Source organism: Gracilinanus agilis, chromosome 4 (genome assembly GCF_016433145.1).
Source record: "Gracilinanus agilis isolate LMUSP501 chromosome 4, AgileGrace, whole genome shotgun sequence".
Classification (NCBI taxonomy): domain Eukaryota; kingdom Metazoa; phylum Chordata; class Mammalia; order Didelphimorphia; family Didelphidae; genus Gracilinanus; species Gracilinanus agilis.
This window is the reverse complement of record NC_058133.1, coordinates 109,892,528-109,909,782: the sequence shown is the minus strand read 5'-3', so window position 1 is coordinate 109,909,782 and position 17,255 is coordinate 109,892,528. Positions and strand designations below refer to the sequence as shown.

General features: G+C 44.4%; 1 protein-coding gene across 1 annotated transcript in view; it reads left to right on the top strand.

The window, feature by feature from the left end:
* The window catches only part of SLC41A1 (solute carrier family 41 member 1), a 40,460-nt gene extending 25,584 nt beyond the window's left edge, over nt 1–14,876 (top strand). The window contains exons 7-10 of the mRNA XM_044672327.1: nt 47–126; nt 950–1,084; nt 1,636–1,784; nt 12,292–14,876. Of these exons, the coding sequence (XP_044528262.1) occupies nt 47–126; nt 950–1,084; nt 1,636–1,784; nt 12,292–12,477 (550 nt within the window). The 3' untranslated portion in view covers nt 12,478–14,876. The remainder of the gene's footprint in view (nt 1–46; nt 127–949; nt 1,085–1,635; nt 1,785–12,291) is intronic.
* The last annotated feature ends 2,379 nt before the right edge of the window (nt 14,877–17,255 follow it).

Genomic DNA, 17,255 nt, shown 5'->3' with positions numbered 1-17,255 from the left:
GAGCAAGTGTTTCTAATGTACCTGCTTAAATCGTATGTCCCCGCAGCGTTGGAGGCCTCATCCTAGACAAGACTGTCTCTGACCCCAACTTTGCTGGCATGGCTGTCTTCACTCCAGTGATCAATGGTGAGCGCTTAGCATCAACTGCTTTGAGAGAAAAGACCAAGTGATGGGAGAATGATTTAGAGTCCCTTATTGGGATTCATTTCCTGGAACAGATCCTTAGTTCTCAGGTCTAGATTTCAGACTGGACACTGAGATTATGAGAGTTAGACCCAGTCACGTGGGCTGGGGCCAGAAGTGGGCAAACTAGGGTCATCCATTTGCTTCCATATGTCCTTTGACCTAAAAATGGTGTTTACAATTTAAATTAAAATGTTGTGGTATTTTAAAATGTCAAAACCATTCTCGATTCATGGCGGCCAGACCATTTGGCTCTGGAGCCATTAGTTTGCTGACTCCTAGACCTAGGACCTTGCTCGGTGCCTGATATCTCCGAGAACACTATTTTTTTCTGTTATTCCTATTTTTATACTTCTTTCATGCTCCAGAAGATCAAAGGCACAGCTCTAAGATCTTACAGAACCCAAGACTGCTAGGCAGCTGGCACTAACAGAGAAGAAAGAGAGGTGTTTGAAATCTGAAGTGGGTCTGTTTCCTTTGGTCAGCACTGGGATGCATGAACATGCAGAGCGAACATAGGCCCAGAGAAGTGGGGGTGGGCTTGGTTTGGGGGTGCTCAGCCTGAAGTCTTCCTGGAAGTGAGAGACAAGGTTTCCATACCTTTTGATGATTATCTTTCTTCTCAGTGCCTTATTCTCTAGAAGCTGGCATAGAATGGTACCCACAGGCACAGCACGAAGGATGTCCATAGTATTGAATGATGAGAAATCAGGAAATCGTGCCCCCTTTGCCTCCCTCACCCCCAAACCTCTCTTTGTCTCTGCAGGCGTTGGAGGCAATTTGGTGGCAGTCCAAGCTAGCCGAATCTCCACCTACCTGCACATGAACGGGATGCCAGGGGAAAGCTCAGAGCCAGCCCCCCGGCGCTGCCCTAGCCCTTGTACCACCTTCTTCAGCCCTGGTAAAGCCTTTTCTAGATTCTTGGATACTTCCTAGTCTTAAGACAGAGACAAATCATCGATTCATAGACAGCATCCAAATGAAGAGTCTAGCCATTACCCAAACAATGAATCCTGTTCACTTGTATCCCCACCAAGTGCTCCTTTCCTCCAGTGCCAGGGAACTCACCACCCCAAAAGCAGCTTTCTGTTTTGATATTTCTTTCTATGTTTGGAAGTTTTTCTTATGACAAGGACGGTATTCAGTCCTGAGAGAGAACTCGTTTGATGCTAGAAGCTTTGGCTCTCCCTTAGGATCCAGGTGGAACGAAGGTGCCCAGATGGTCAGGAGCCACCATCTATTGTGGCAGGTGAGATTCCTCTCACTGCCCGAGGATCCCTGAAGCCCTGAGCTTAGTGGCGTGTAAATAAAGGCTCCAGTTATCCAATGCCGCTGCAGTGGCAGGACGAATGGGCTCAGTCCCCTGGACCTCAGGCTTCCCCTTCTTTCATGGAGGGGGCCCCCAGGAAGGTTTCTGGATTTTCTAGCGCCATCTTCCCTCTTGTTCCCCAGACGTGAACTCGCGCTCAGCCCGGGTCCTCTTCCTCCTCGTGGTGCCCGGACACCTGGTGTTCCTCTACACCATCAGCTGCATGCAGGGCGGGCACACCACCCTGACCCTGATCTTCATCATCTTCTACATGACGGCTGCACTGCTCCAGGTACGTAGGGGGCCGCTCACCGGCCTTCCTGGGGGGCTAGAGAGGCTAAAGAACTAAGGGGGGAAGCATGCCAAAGCACCTCCTAAACTGCACTTCCTATACTCCTCCCCACAACACGCTCACACAGAGACACCTGCAGACGTGCAGAGACACAAATGCACACGTAGATCCACACTTCTGTCCCAGGTGGTAGACCCAAAGGTACCATGTGAGAAATGGAAAATAACCTGGATATCCTGACTCCTAAAGGGCTTTTTCATTCACCACTTCCTTTGACCTGAACTGGGAGAACTGGCCCATGGCCCCTTTGGAGCCATCGGGAAGAGTCGATCTCTTTGTGCCTCATGAAGGAGGTGGGCAGCTAAGTGGCACAGTAGATAGAGTCCTGGGCTTGGAATCAGGAAGACCCAGGTTCAAATCCAGCCTCAGCGACTAGCTGTGTGACCCTGGGCAAGTCACTTAACCTCTATTTGCCTCAGTCCCCATTAAAAATGGGGATAGCCTGGAAAAGGAAATGGCACCTCGCTCCAGTATCTTTGCCAAGAAAACCTCATGAATAAAAAGTCCACAGGGTGACGGGGAGTCGGACCCCACAACCAGAGGGAGTTGGAAGAGGGTGCTCATTCCCAGGAGCCCTCGATGCCTTCTCCTGGTGGAAGGCTCCTTCCTGGCCATGGGCCCTCTGCTCATGAGCCGACACGAGTTCCCTGGCTGGAATGTGGGAACAGCTGCATTCCCTTCTCCAGAACACTGTCCTCCAGCTTTTCAATCACTCTTTATATGGCTTTCCTGTGCAGCTGCCAAGAAGGGTGTGAGGTTACTGGTGGCTGGCCAGGGACAGCACAGAGGTCTGTTCACGGCAGCCAAGCTGCTCCCTGGGGTGAGAGGGGTGCTCGATCCGGGGCTCCTTGGCCCCTCTGGACAAGGGTAAAGGGCCCTGGCTGCCTTCAAATGGCCACCAGCTCTGACATCCAGCGCCTTCCCCCAAGGGGGCCCTGGAGATGCAATTTTCATACCACAGTATTTACAAAGTAAATCCCCGCCCCAGGGACTGTATTGGAGCCCAGGTGTCCAACCCCGCTTATTCTCACGCTCTTTAGAGGACTCTGACGTTAGGCAGAGTCCAGTCTACAAGGGGCGCGTGGCCTACCAATGAGGGAGAGAAAGGCAGGGACCCTGGTCATGGGCACCTTTAAGACCAGCTGGCCCACCCCCCTCATTTTATAGAGAAGAAAACCGAAGTGCAGAAGAGGCGGGGAGACCCAAGAGAGAAATCTGGATAACCCAGAGCAGCAAATACCCCCCCAGACTTGCTTTCTTCACCCATCAGGCCAGTATTTTTGTAGCTTCCTCACTTCCTAATCCTATTTTGCTACATCAAAAGTTAAAAATAAGTTCTTATTTCCTGAGCCCACGCTGACTGCGCGAAGGAAGGAAACTTGGACTCATCAGATGTCCCTGGCCATGAGGAATAAAGGCAGCAGCTTTGCAAATAGTAATTCTCTCACTGTTGCTAGTGAGGCTATTAGAGGTTGGTGATCCCTTTCCCTCTCTCCCTCTCAGGATCCTAGGGAGCTCACTGAGGAAAGGAATGTCAGGGGCCACCCTGAGAAGGGTCTCTCTCCCCTAGATGGCTGTGGTAAAAAATGACAAATCTGGGGCAGCTGGGTATCTCAGTGGATTGAGAGCCAGGCCTAGAGACAGGAGGTCCTGAGTCCAAATGTGGCCTCAGACACTTCCTAGCTGGGTGACCCTGGGCAAGTCACTGAACCCCCATTGCCTACCCCTTACTGTTCTTCTGCCTTGGAACCAATACATAGTATTGATTCTAAGGTGGAAGGTAAGGGCTTTAAAAAAAAAAAGAAAAGAAAAGAGAAATGACAAATCTAGAAATTGTAGCCAGAGGGATTTTTTTTTTTTTTATCCTTACTTTCTGTCCTTGTAACAACTAAGGGCAAGGGTTAGGCAACGGTGGAGTTAAGTGACTTGCCCAGGATCACACAGCTAGGACATTTCTGAGGCCAGATTTGAATCCAGGTCTTTTTGACTCCAGACCTGATGTTCTATCCATTGAACCATCTATCTATCCCAGCCAGAAGGATTTAAGTTAGAATCAGATATTATTTAGAACTGGAAGGGACCTTCCAGTTTATCTCATCCAAACCTCTCATTTTACAGATAAGGGAACAGTGAAGTGATTTGCCACCACCACCAAGGGATTTAAATCCAGTGGTAGTGTGAGATTCTGCTGTGGACATCTAAAGACTGCAGCTAGGAGATAGCCTCCCTATTGAGTAGCATCTCAGACCTGGCATGGCAGGAAACAGTCCTTTGCCTGAAATTCCCTGACATCTGAGCCTTAGATGAAGCATTTCACTGATGCCCACTTTGACTCAGTATTTTACTGGACCTTGATTATAAATTTACTATACAAAGACCTGGCAGAAGTGATAAATAACATTTATTATTTCTCTTCATCCTTATATTCAGCCTAATAACAATTCTCCAACAGAAGGGCAAGGGCTTGGCAAATGGAGTTAAGTGACTTGCTCAGGGGCACACAGCTAAGAAGTTTCTTAAAATGTCCTCCTGACTGAGCCTGGTACTGTCATCTTTTTGGCTAGCATTTATTTTTTTAATGTTTTTATTTTGTTAAATATTTCCTGTTTATATTTTAAACATTTTTTAACATTCTTTTTTTTTAACATTTTGAGTTCCAAATTCCCTCCTTCTTGAGGAGGCAAGCAATGTAATATTGATGATACATGTGAAGTCATGCAAAATAGATTTCCATATTAGCCATGTTGCAAAAGAAAACACACACACACACACATATGAAAAATAAAGTGAAAAAAAGGATACTTCCATCTGCATTCAGAGTTTATCAGTTTTCTCTGTGGAGGTAAATAGCATTTTTTGGCATGTGTCCTTTGGAATTGTCTTGGATCACAATCTTAGTCAGAATAATTAGCTAGTATTTGTATAGGTTTGTTGGTTTTGGGTTTTTTTGTTTTTTTAATTTGAAGCCCTTACCTTCCATCTTAGAATCAATACTGGGTATTGGTTCCTAGGGCTAAGCAATGGGGGTTAAATGACTTGCCTGGGATCACACAGCTAGGAAATGTCTGAGGCCAAATTTGAACCCAGGACCTGCCTCTAGGCCTGGCTCTCAGTCCACCCAGCTGCCCCCATGTAGGTCTTTAAGAGTTTGCAAAACACTTTACAAATACTATCTCATTTTCTCTTCATAATAACCCCAGGAGGACAGTTTCTGTTCTTGTCCCCATTTTACAGATGAGGAGCCTGAGGCACAAAAGGGTTAAGTGACTTGCCCCAGGTGACATGATTAGTAAGGGAGGTAATATTTGAATTCAGGTCTTCCAGACCCCACTAAAACCAGCAACATTCTATCCATTTTGTCATCCACTGTGCCACCTAGCTGCAGGAAAGGAAAGGGAGCAAAACATTTATTAAGCACCTACTAGGAGCACAGGGTCTGAGTGAAGAAGTCCTGACTTCAAATTCAGCCTTGGGCACTTATTAGCTATATGACCCTAGGCAAATCACTTAACTCTGCCTCAGTTTCTTCATCTGTAAAATGAGCTGGAGAAGGAAGTGGCAAATCAGTCTCGGATCTTTGCCAAGAAAACCTCAAATGGGTACCTGAAGAGTCAGATGCACCTGAATAATAGCGATCTTGTTATGCTTGGCACTATGCTAGGAATTTTACAAATATTATCTCCTTCGAGCCTTATAGATGATATTCTCTCCATTTTATGTTTGAGAAAACTGAAGCCAATGGAGGTTAAATGACCCACTCTGGGTTAACTGTCCAGGAAGCATCTGAGGCAGTATTTGCACTCAGGACTTCTAGGTCCAGTCTTCTACCTAAACCACCTTGCTTGCCTTTTTCTGCAGAGAGAAAGAAAAAATTAATTGTCATGGCTAACCTTTCTATAGCTCCTAAAGATGTGCAATCACTTTACATAGTATCTCATCTGATAATGAAAATAAAAGCATTCAGAGGTTAGGTCCACAAGTAATTGTGGAAGGATAATTCCATCCTCAACTGCTGAAAGCCAGCCAGCAGCTCCAGGGGGTCTGGGAAGGTGTACGGTTTAAGTGAGAAAGAAGAGAGTCAGAGACACAGTGGATTTCCAGAAGCTGTTCTGAGAACTTTCTGTGAAATTTTAATTTTATACTTTTCTCTCACAGTCACACAAGTGCTGGGAAAATTTACATTTCAAACCCAAAACACAGAAGAACTCAAGGTTATACTAATTACATGAGAATTGGCACACAAACCGTATTTCTACAATATAGATTATATTTAGTCTAAGGATTCTTCAAGGCTACCAAAACTCTACTTTAAGTTTTATTTTTATAAAAAGAACCTTCAACATATTTCAAAAAGTAGATTTAAGTGTGAGAACTCTCAAATTCGGGGGGACAAGTCTAACATGGGAAAGTGGGGAAGTGTGAGAATATTTTGGTTTATTCATACTGGTGTCCTTCAAACTTTCAGAGAGAGAGAGGGAAAGATTAAAGCAGCTTCTGCTATTTTTTTTGAGGGTGTGAACTATTAACTCATTAAATGCTGATTTATTATAGAGTATTAAGAGAAATTCTATAAAGAGATTTCTATGAATGAATTTCTATAAAACGAATTTATATCTATGCTATAAAACTTGAGGCTTTCCTAAAAAATATAGATTATAATAATTTTAATAATTAAAAGTGTTGATCAGAAGAGAGTCACTCAGAGGGGTCTGATTGGGTATCCATCCATCCTGTGCCTTATTTTCAGACAATAGGGATCAAACACAGGACTCTGCCTTCTGCATTGACTTGATGAACCCTGAAGGAGACCCTTATTTCTCTGAGGGGCTCTCAGCACTCAACCACATATGGGAGAAGGAATATGCATTTCTCTCCCTGTGTCTTCTTTATCCCTGGCGTTCCCTGTTCCTTCTTCCTTCCATCTCCCATCTGGAGGCTCTAGTGTTTGCTCTCTGTCATTCTCCCTGGCATATAGAATAGGTTATTGCCTTATTACTGAACTCAGCAGCTTCCTTGCTATGGTCTCCCCCACCCCAATCCTGCTTTTTGACTTTTAAGCCCCAGAAACAAAGTATCTGAACTTCCCTGAGCCTGTCGGCAGGGACCCTGGATATCTTGAGGCAGCTAAGCAGGCAACTAGCGGGTAGAAGAGAGACTGGAGCGCAGAATTCGAGATCTGACACTTCTCACTGCTGGGACTTCAGATCAGGAACTCCAGTGTTAGTCTTTTCATCTGTGAAGTAAAGGGTTGGACTAGCAGACTTTGGAGGCCCCTTTCAGCTCTAAGTCTGTGAGCCTAGACTCATTGGAGAAGTTTCAGAAGACTCTTCCCAGTTCCAATTCCAATGCTCTTTCCACTCTGCCACTGGGGTGGCCCAGAGTGGAAAATGCTTTGCCCAAGCTGACATAAGTAGGAATTATGAGATCCTAGACTAAGACCCACATCTTCTCATCCCAAGTCTGCTGTTCTTTCTGCTATCTATGAGACCCTCCTTGACTCCCTCAAGTGAAAGTTTCCTCTCCCTCCTCAGATTTCTCATAACCCTTTGCCTTGATTTTTCCTTTGCATTTATTTTACTGTGGTTTGTGTCAGCTTTTCATGTAAACATTTTCCCTTGATGTTCAGTCATGTCTGACTCTATGTGACCCATTTGGAGTCTTTTTGGCAAAGATACTGATTTGGTTTGCCATTTCCTTCTCCTGCTCATTTTACAAATGAAGAAACTGAGGCAAATAAAGTCAAATGATTTGCCCAGAATCACACAGCTAATGTCACATAGAGTTCAGATTTGAACTCTGGTCTTCCTGACTCCAGGCCTGGGACTAGCCACAGCACCACTTAGCTGCCCCACAGTTTCTCTTAGGAGACTTCTTGAGAAGCTAGCTCTTTGGGGCATCTCTCCTTGTATCATTCATTCCTGGCACAGTGTTTTGTCTATAGTAGGTGTTTGTTGAACTGGCCATCCCTGAAGTGGATAAGGCCATATAAAAGCCCTAGAATCTCTGTGGGCCCAGGACCAGGAACTCCATGAAAAGCATAGGTTTTTGGTTTTTTTAATCCTATTTTTTAAAGAACTGTAAGTCTTTCTTGCCTACCGCCATCATCTACCCCAGAGTAACAACATGAATGAGCTTTTTACTGAACATGAACTTTGAAGGTCCCCATACCTAGAGAAAAAGAGAAAGTGCTTAACCTTCCACAGGCATTAATTAGGCATCTACCTTGTCCCAGGCAGTGAGGATGCAAAACCCAAAGGGAAATATTCCTTGCCTTCAAGGAGTTTACCTTCTGTCAGACAAAGCAAACCTGAATTTTTATAGGCATTTGCAGAATAAATGACTAATTGGCAGTTTTCAAGGAGGAATTCACAAGCATCTGGAGGGAATCAGAAAAGGCCTCATAAAAGGTGGAAGTTGAGCTGAGTCTTAAAGGAAACCAGGGCAATAAAGAGGAAGTGCCTTCTGGGCAGTGGGGATAGATAGTGAAAAGACAAGCATCCAGAGCTGGAGGCTCATTATGAAAGCCAGTGAGAAGAACAGCATACCTGGACCATTGAGTCCAAGAAAGGGAGTAATTAATGTATAATAGGGCTGGAATGGGGAAGGTGAAGCCAGGTTGTAAGAAGCTATAGATGTCAAACAGGGGAGAGTAATAGGGTGCCACTAGAGTTTATTGATTAGAGAAGTGATGTGGTCAGGCCAGCACTTGAGGAAAATTATCTTGGTGGTGATAGGAAGGATAGATTGGAGAAGAGAGATTAGAAGTGGGGAGATGACTTGAGGGGTTATGAGGACCTAAACTAGATTTCATGGCTTTGTGAGTCAATAGAAGAGGTCTATTTGAAAGTTATGGTAGGGACTGGAGGGGTCTCTGGGTTCTGGCTTCTCTGCTGGGGAAGGCAAGTGTGTCCATGGTGTAGAGACCAGACTAACCCTCCTAATGCCTATTTGAAGAGAACCTTAGGGAGACTCACTACTCAGCCTGCCTGAGGGTTGATGACATTCCAGCATGTGGCTGTGTACCTCACAAAGAAAGAATGGACACATTTGGACTCTTCTCAAAGGGATCTCTACAGGGATGTGATGCTGCAAAATTATGGGAGCTTGATCTCTCTGGGTCTTCCAGCTCTAAACCTGATGATCTAGCTGGAGCAAGAGAAGAAGCTATGGATCCTAGATTTGCAGGCAACTGAAAAAAAAAGAGTCCTCAAGAAGCTGCCACTCAGATCCCAGAGTATTAACTGAAGATAAACATTCCTATGAAAAAGTGGCCACTTCATAAAATACATACTCATATGAAGCAACTTCAGAAATATTCTTAAAGAATGTTTCTCAGGTCCCTGGTTTTAGAGGAGCTTATGCATATGACGGAAAAATAAAGAGTTATCAGAGAAACCCCAAAACAGTGATTTTGAAGAAATCCCCTTCCTAAAAGAAACATTCCAAGCAAGTGACTGTGACCCACAAAAAAAAAAAAAAAGAACTGCCACAGGAAAAAGACTAGGAAAAAGACTAGGAATATAATAAATATAGGACAAACTTGAGTGTGACCTCATGTCCTGTCACATATCAGAGAGTAAAGGAAAGATTCCATAAGCATGCTATCCGTGCCCCAAACTCCTCCAACAATGAAGTTCATATTGATCATCAGAGACTCACACTAGTGAAAAACCATATAAGAAATGAATGTGGAAAAGCTTTCCATGCCATTCACTACTTATCTAACATCAGAGAACTCGTAGTGGGGAGAAACCTAAGTGTAACGAATATGGGAAGGGCTTCACTACTACTCAGCATCAGAGAATCCATGCTGAAGAAAAACACTTTGAATATAATGAATGTGGGAAAGCCTTCATCTTTCCTTAAAGCTCAAACTTCATTGGGCATCAAAGAACTCATACTGGAAAAATACCCTATAAATGTAACAAATGTGGAAGAAGACTTCAATTGGAGCCCCCAGTTTATTCAGCATAAGAGAATTCATACAGAGGGGAAATACTCTGGATGTTGAAATCTTTCAGTCGGTGCCCATCCCTTATTCAGCATCAGAAAGTCACATGGGAAAGAACCAGAGCTCATTACTTCTTTGACAACACAGAACTCACACTGAGGAAAGATCGTGTGTCAGGAATGTGTGAAAGTCTTCAGTCAGAGCTCCCAGCTTACTAAGCATCAGCAAATTCATTCTAGACAGAAACTTGTAATTGTGATGAATGTAAAATTGCAAGTGCTCACAATTTAGTTGATAAAAAAGATATTTTATTCATTTCTATAGATATTTATTAATCAACAAATGTAGCAAGACATTGGTGAGTGCTAGGGATAAAGAAATGTATGCTAATAATTTTGTTTCAAAGGTTTAGGCAAAATGCTTAAGAACTTTGAGGAGAAAGAAAGCATTTTCATTTGCATGAGACACAGCTCCTACTTTCTAGTTATTTCTAGCCCATGGGAAGAGATAAGCAATAAATATAGATATCTACAGTCCAAGGCAGTGTATTAGAAGTGTTCCATAAGTGGAGTGAATTCCATTATTGGAGTACAAAGTAAGGGCAGTTTTCTTTTCAGCTGAGGTCATCAGGAAAGGGACCTTGAAGTAGGTAACATCTGAGCTATTTCTTGAAAGATGGCCAGAATTTTGTTTTGTGATAATAATAGCCCTTACTTCCCAGGGTTGTTGGGAGAGTCAAATGAGATCATAATTGTAAAGCATTCAACAGAATGCCTAGTAATAAGTAAGCTACATAAAGATTAACTATTATTGGATCATTATTATTACCTCAACCCTGAAGTTTTGTCTGAAGGGTCTTCTTTCATAATTGTAAAAGTATTTGGTCACCTCCCCTTACCTCCTGCCCTTGAACAGGAATATCTTTTCATTCCAGAAACAAACCCTGCCAGCTGCATGGCAAATACTCCCCCAAAAGTCCTTCCTTTTCTCCCTTGTATGATTCTCCCTTTCTCTGTACCTCTTTCTACTATGAAAAATGTTACTGATTTATCCTAAATTGCCTGAGAATGCTGCTGATGGGCTTGTGCTATAAGCAAGCTTGAAATTTATAAAAACTAAATCTGGAGGCAGTTAGGTGGTTCATTGGATAGAGAGCCAGGGCTAGAAATGGGAAGTCCTGAGTTCAAATTTGACCTCACACACTTCCTAACTGTACAACCCTGGGCAAATCACTTAACCCCAACTACATATCCCTTTATTGATTCTAAGACAGAAACTAAGGGTTTAAAAACGAAAGTAAAGCTGTACCATAGAAAACTGAAGGGTAAAAAAGTTATCTTAGCAGTAGAAATTCTAAGATTTGGCAACTGTTTGGAGCATTATTGAGTCTAATACCAAGGTTATGAACCTAAGTAACTAGAAAGATGGTGAAGTGTGGATAGAAAAATAATGTGTTCTGTTTCAGAAAGGTTGATAAAGGCTTATAGGATATCCAGTTCATAGATGGTGATGTAGGTCTGGAGCTTAGAGATCTGTAAATCTGGGAATAATCTATGTGGAAATGATCATTAAATGCATGGAGGGTGATGAGAGTGTAGAATGAGAAGAGGGCCTAGGACCAAGCTTTTGAGTATACCAGCTGTCAAGGGGCATTTAATTAGTGATGATCTGGTCAAGGAGACTGAAAAATGGCCAGGCAGATAGGAAGAAAGCCAGTAGAGACTGGTGTCATGAGAGCCTTGGAAGGATCTAGAGGAAGGTGATCAGCCATGTCAGATGCTGCAGAGAATGCAAGATGAGGATGGGCAAAGGGCCAATAGATTTGGCAATTCCAGGATCATTGAGAAATATTGGAGAGAGCAGTTTGAGTTGGGTGATAAAGCCAAAAGCCATTCTGCAAAGGGATGAGGAGAGAATGTGTAGGCAACATGTTTAGACCATTTTTGTAAGAGTTTGGCTGAGGAAGGATGAAGGATGATAGTTTGAGAAAATGATAGTATCTAATGAGAATTCTCTAAGGTGTGGGGGCGGGGGGATAGATTTGGGCCTATTTGTACATTGGGAAAGGGGAGGGGATGGTTGTGAGGGTGATTATTTAAGCAAGAGTCACATTCATTGATCAGCATCTGTTATTTTCTTCCATGACAGCTGGGTCCTAGTACTAGGATCTCTTATCCAACCTACTTTGGGATAGTGACTTAAGACAACTGTTACTCCCCAGCACTTAAATAAATGAAAACCTTGCCCTTTCTGTTTTAGACTAGTTCCAGAGTGGTACTGATACCTTCTGTCCAGGATGGTATTTGTAATGTTAGGAAACGGGAGTGGGGTGGGGGAAGGAGGCAAAGATTGGACGAGATGATCTGTAGCTAAAGATTTTGATGCTCTGAGGCATGGCCACCTATGGCGCCTAGTTGTAGGCCAGATGTGGTGGCCTTTGTTCCCCTCATCCCCAATGTGAGGTCTAATGCAGCTGGACTCCCTTTCTCTTCCCAGGTATTGATTCTCTTATACATCGCAGACTGGATGGTGCACTGGATGTGGGGCCGGGGTCTGGACCCAGACAACTTTTCCATCCCATACTTGACAGCCTTGGGTGACCTGCTCGGCACTGGACTCCTGGCCCTCAGCTTCCATGTTCTCTGGCTCATCGGGGACCGAGACACAGATGTTGGGGACTAGCCTCCACCCATCCATCCCCATCTCCTCATATTTGATTTTATTTCTTTTTGGTTTTCTCCCCATCCTCCTTTCTAGGACTTCACTTTGATATTGAATTCTCATTATTTTCAATGGGAATTTTTTAATATGTTGAGCCGAGTTTGTACAGTGTGCATTTAGGAAGGCTAGATTGACTGGGACAAACAGCATGAGTCAATTCTGAGACAATCACCAAGTGCAATTTCATGGTGGGTGCCTCCAAGCAGGGCAGGGGACATCTTTCTGGAACATAGGGACCCAAAGTCCAACCTCAGCAACCTCCATGTTTGACTCACCGGGGAGCCTTTTGTGGGTGGGCTCTGGCATTTTGGGTTGCCTGTGGGGATAATAAAATCATCCCTTACTTCCTTGAAAACGAGTAAAAGAAAGGAGCTGAGCAGGGAACAACTGCTTCCTCACTCTTTTCTGCTGCTTGAAATCAGCACCCCCACCCCTAGAGAGAAGGAGGCGGGTTAACTGTTCTCATCCTAGTATGTCCTTCACCCCTTAACTGTTAAGTATCCCCAGTAATCTATCCCACTCTTCTCCAATTTCCTAACACTCCTTGGAAGAAGCAGACAGTGGCTTGGGCACCCTTTGCCAGCCACCAATTCTTCCATTCATTCAAATTCAGATACCCACAACCTCTCAGGGCTCAAACAACAGGCTGCATGTCTCTTCCTCCCTCTTGACCCCTCAGCCATTCGACCTATTTCTTGTCCATGTTTGAGCGCACCCTGCCCCCCAAATGAGCCAAGGGGCTAAGTCAGGAGCTGGTTCTTTACTTAGAAGTTTTAGGGAGAAAGTTCTACTTCCCCCTCTGTGCTTAAAATTGCATGGAGTCAATGAAGACTTGGGGATTTCCTAAGCAAGCACCCCCCACACTCCATCACTTTCCTTCCCTTGCTTCTGTCTCAGAGAATTTCTTCATTCATCTATTCATTTATCCAACAAATATTTATTGAGTACTCATTATGTACAAAGCCTGGAAGAACAGTCTTCTCCCACACCAGCCCCACAGGAAGCTGATTTTTTTCTACATCATCATCTCTTCAATATCTAAAGCCTTGCCTTCCCACTTCCTTTTGGTCTTAAAAGACAGAACCTGCCTTTGAACTTAGCAGTGAGGGAGGGTTTCTTGAACCTGAGCTTCACCAAACTTAGGCTTCCTGTTTTTTCCCCATGTTTTGGTTCTCACCTCTGCCCAGCCCTGACCACCACCAAGGTGCCCAACCTGCTTCCTCCACCAGGATTCTTGGCTTTTCTCCCAAGTTGATGACAGCTATATCCAGCAAGAGCCTAACTGCCCCTTCCCACACTCCCCATCCCTCGACTACTAGGATCCTGCCCACTGGGCACCCAGCAGGGTCCAGAATCATTAGTCTGGACCTCACCCAGTTGCTGCTGTTTTTCTCTGCCTGATACAAGAGAACTGGAAGGAAACTGGGGTTCTCAGCATCTCCACCATGTATTGTTCTGGACTAGATTGGGAATCTGGGGAAAACTGAATACATATACTCATGCATGTATGGATTTGGGCATTTGGATGCAGGTTGCTCAGCTTCTTTGCTCTAGGGGCTCCCCACAAAACCTTCCTACCCATGAGTATGGTGGGTAAAAAAGAGACCATTCTCACCTCCACACCCAATTTCTACCCCTACATCCCAAATTGGCCTCCTAGGGACTGCTTAGGCAAGAGCCCCATCTCTTATCAATACCACTCATCATTGGGACCCTCCACTGAATTTTCTGAAGCAAACCTCCCATTATTCCCAATCCATCCTAGAATCAGAATCCTAGTTGGAAGTGATATTCATAGTCATCCATCTACCTTGGGCTATGTCCAACAAAGCTAATTCATCACTGCTTGGACTTGTCTTTTCTGCTCCCACCCCCTGCCTGACCCCTCACTCCACTACTATCCTCTATCTCCTCTACCCAAAGAACAAAACAAAAACCCCCTCCAGAGGTCATCCCTCTTCCAGCTTCCTGGTTTGGCCAGTTTATCCAACTCATCTTTCTCTTATCCACAGAGTCCTGTTTGGGCCAGTGAGTGGACCAGGGGACTTGGTAAGGGGGCTAGGATGCCCCACCCCCCCCTCAGGTCCTGAGTATGTGGTCTCTGATGAGAGGGGAAGAAAGAGGAACTGTGGAGTGAGAGCACGTATCACTGAAAGCGCAAATGCATCCAAGGTTTCTTTCCCCAACTGTGCATGTATGTTAGACCTGGCTGTAAGGAGCAATGTTGGTTTACTCTTGTATTCTTAAAAAGTTCCAGAACTGTGTCTTAAGAGAATTATTTATAGTTGCTATAACTGAATTGACAAATGTCAACTTAACTGATAAATTATATTTGGTAAAATAAAGAGGACATTTATTTAGGTTGTGAGTGATTCCTTGCATCTGGATAGAGAGGGCTTCTGTTCTGACTTGGAAAGAACAAAGCTAACAGCACTGAGTACATTCAATGGAGGCCTGCGCTGCTAACACAGATAACAAGAAGGAATCATTTTCTCCATTTTACAAATGAGGAAAAACATCCAGAGAAGTTTAATGTCTTGCTTACGATCACACAGTTAAAACATGGGGCTGAAATTTGAACTCAAGTCTTCAGAGTCCCAAGTATCATGTTCTTTCTCATGTAAATCAGTAGAGCTCCCTAATGTCCAAAGGGCACAAGCGATTCAAAGAAAAGTGAGATATGATCCTTATCCTCCCAGGGCTCATGATGTAGTTGAGGCAGGACATCCACTGTGCCCAACAAGATAAATAACCTGAGGCCCAATATGGTGAAATGGACCCAGGCTGGCCCCAGCACCTCTGGTGGGAGGGTGCGCTGAGCCATTTTCAGGGTTTCCCATCCACCTTGGGGGCTCCATTCCCAGCTGGGGCTCCAAGAAGCTGGAGCATGCTCAGTGGCCACACCCCAGTAAACCGTCCTGGTAGATAGGCTGAACCACGTTGAGGGTAACCAACAGACCTCAAACCCATCAGTGAGTTGGGGGGATGTCTACCCCAAGCATGTGAAGACTGATGCAGCCCACAACACTGTGAAGTGTTGGCCAAACCAGATCAAAATATGATTGGGAAATGTTTTATAAAACAAAAATATGGTAAAAACATAGATAATATTTTTAAACCAAGTCAATTTGTGGCCTATAGGGATCCCCACCAGAATGGATAGATGAGAATCATTCATTCTAGCAGCCACAGAGATGGCTGAAGCAAGCCCTGTGGAGCCCTTAGAGCTTGGTCAGACCCTGAAGGTGCCATGGGCATCCACTACATCCTGGGCCTTTCCTCCCTAGCTGTCTTGACTTTTTGTCTTGTCGTTGGACTTAGATGACTCAAAGAGAGAGACTGATGCCTTTGTGCAACTCTGCCTTACTTAAATCCAATTCACAGGCAAGTGAGGACATCACTCAGTGGTGATCTTATTGGCCCTCTTTGAAAAAGGGCAAAGAAGAAGACAAAGGCACAGATGGCTTATTGGGGGCCTGAAGCAAAAAAGCCAAGTTGCACAACCTAGACCCTATCCTCAAGATGTGTTTGATGAAGCAGCGGCATATTTGTACACAGGATATTTTTCTGCCACCTCCAGCTTTACTCTCCCAAGGAAAGTGACTCACTTGTCACACTCATATTAAGGCTCTATAGTCCCTCCTCACGCTAAGATCCTGTGATTCTTCAGTGATGGATGTTTTACATTAGGCTAACCCTATCCCCACACTGACCACCAGCAGTAAAATACACAGGCTAGTCTTGGCCTAAGGGCTACCAGGTTCAACTACAGGCCTAAGCCCATTCCTGGTTTGTTTGTTTTTTTTCCTATTGTATTAGTCAGGAGAGAAGTTGAGCAAAAAGCCCTTTGAGATCATACAAACCTCCCTCTCAGGAAGGTTGTTCAACCATCTTTCTGGAAACCTCATGACTAGGCCCCTGATTCCATTCCTAAGCTGCCTTCCCCTCCGCAAAATAAATTCTAGAAAAACCTCAGGTGTTCCAGAGCTGTTGTACCAGCAGCTGGAGGGCCCGAGTCATCCTGGTTCTGTGACAGTGCCCCCATGCATTGCCCCTACCCCTGTCCAAGCTGCAAGGCCAACTGTTGGAGAACCACTGGGCCCCTTGTCAATCATTTCAAAAAGGGTTTGTTTTTTGCATTCAGGACTCCACTAAAGGAGTGTGAAAGGGATAGAGTGGGAAGGAAAGGTATGAAAGATTCCTGAAACTATGCTCTCCTCCCTAGGAGGATACACTCAGATCTCTACCCAAACATTTATCTGGACTGGATATGACAAGTCAAGACAGATAACAAAAGACAAGCAAGAAGTTTGCTGTGGTGAGTGAGTACACACTCACACATCCAAATTTTTAGATTTAACTGCCCCCAGACCATGCTTGTTGACCATCCCATTGTTGCAGGACATCTGCTTTATCAGATGCAACTGCCCTTTACCCTTTTCTACCTCTTGCTCTAGGAATCATCATCCAATCATTACAACCATCAGTTCTGGAAAGGATCTCTCAATTGACTGCCCTGTGGTTCTACCCATACTATTCCTGTGATTCCCCAGACCTCAGTTCCCCTCCCTGGCACAAGAGATAACTTGCCCAGGATTACAGAGCTAGTATTTTGAGTTGGTTTTGAACTCAGGCCTTTCTGTCTCAAAAGACTCCATCATTCAATCTGATGTACCATGTCATGTGATGCCTCTAGGAAAAGAAGAGGAAGATCTCCAACACATGGAATGCATTCTCTG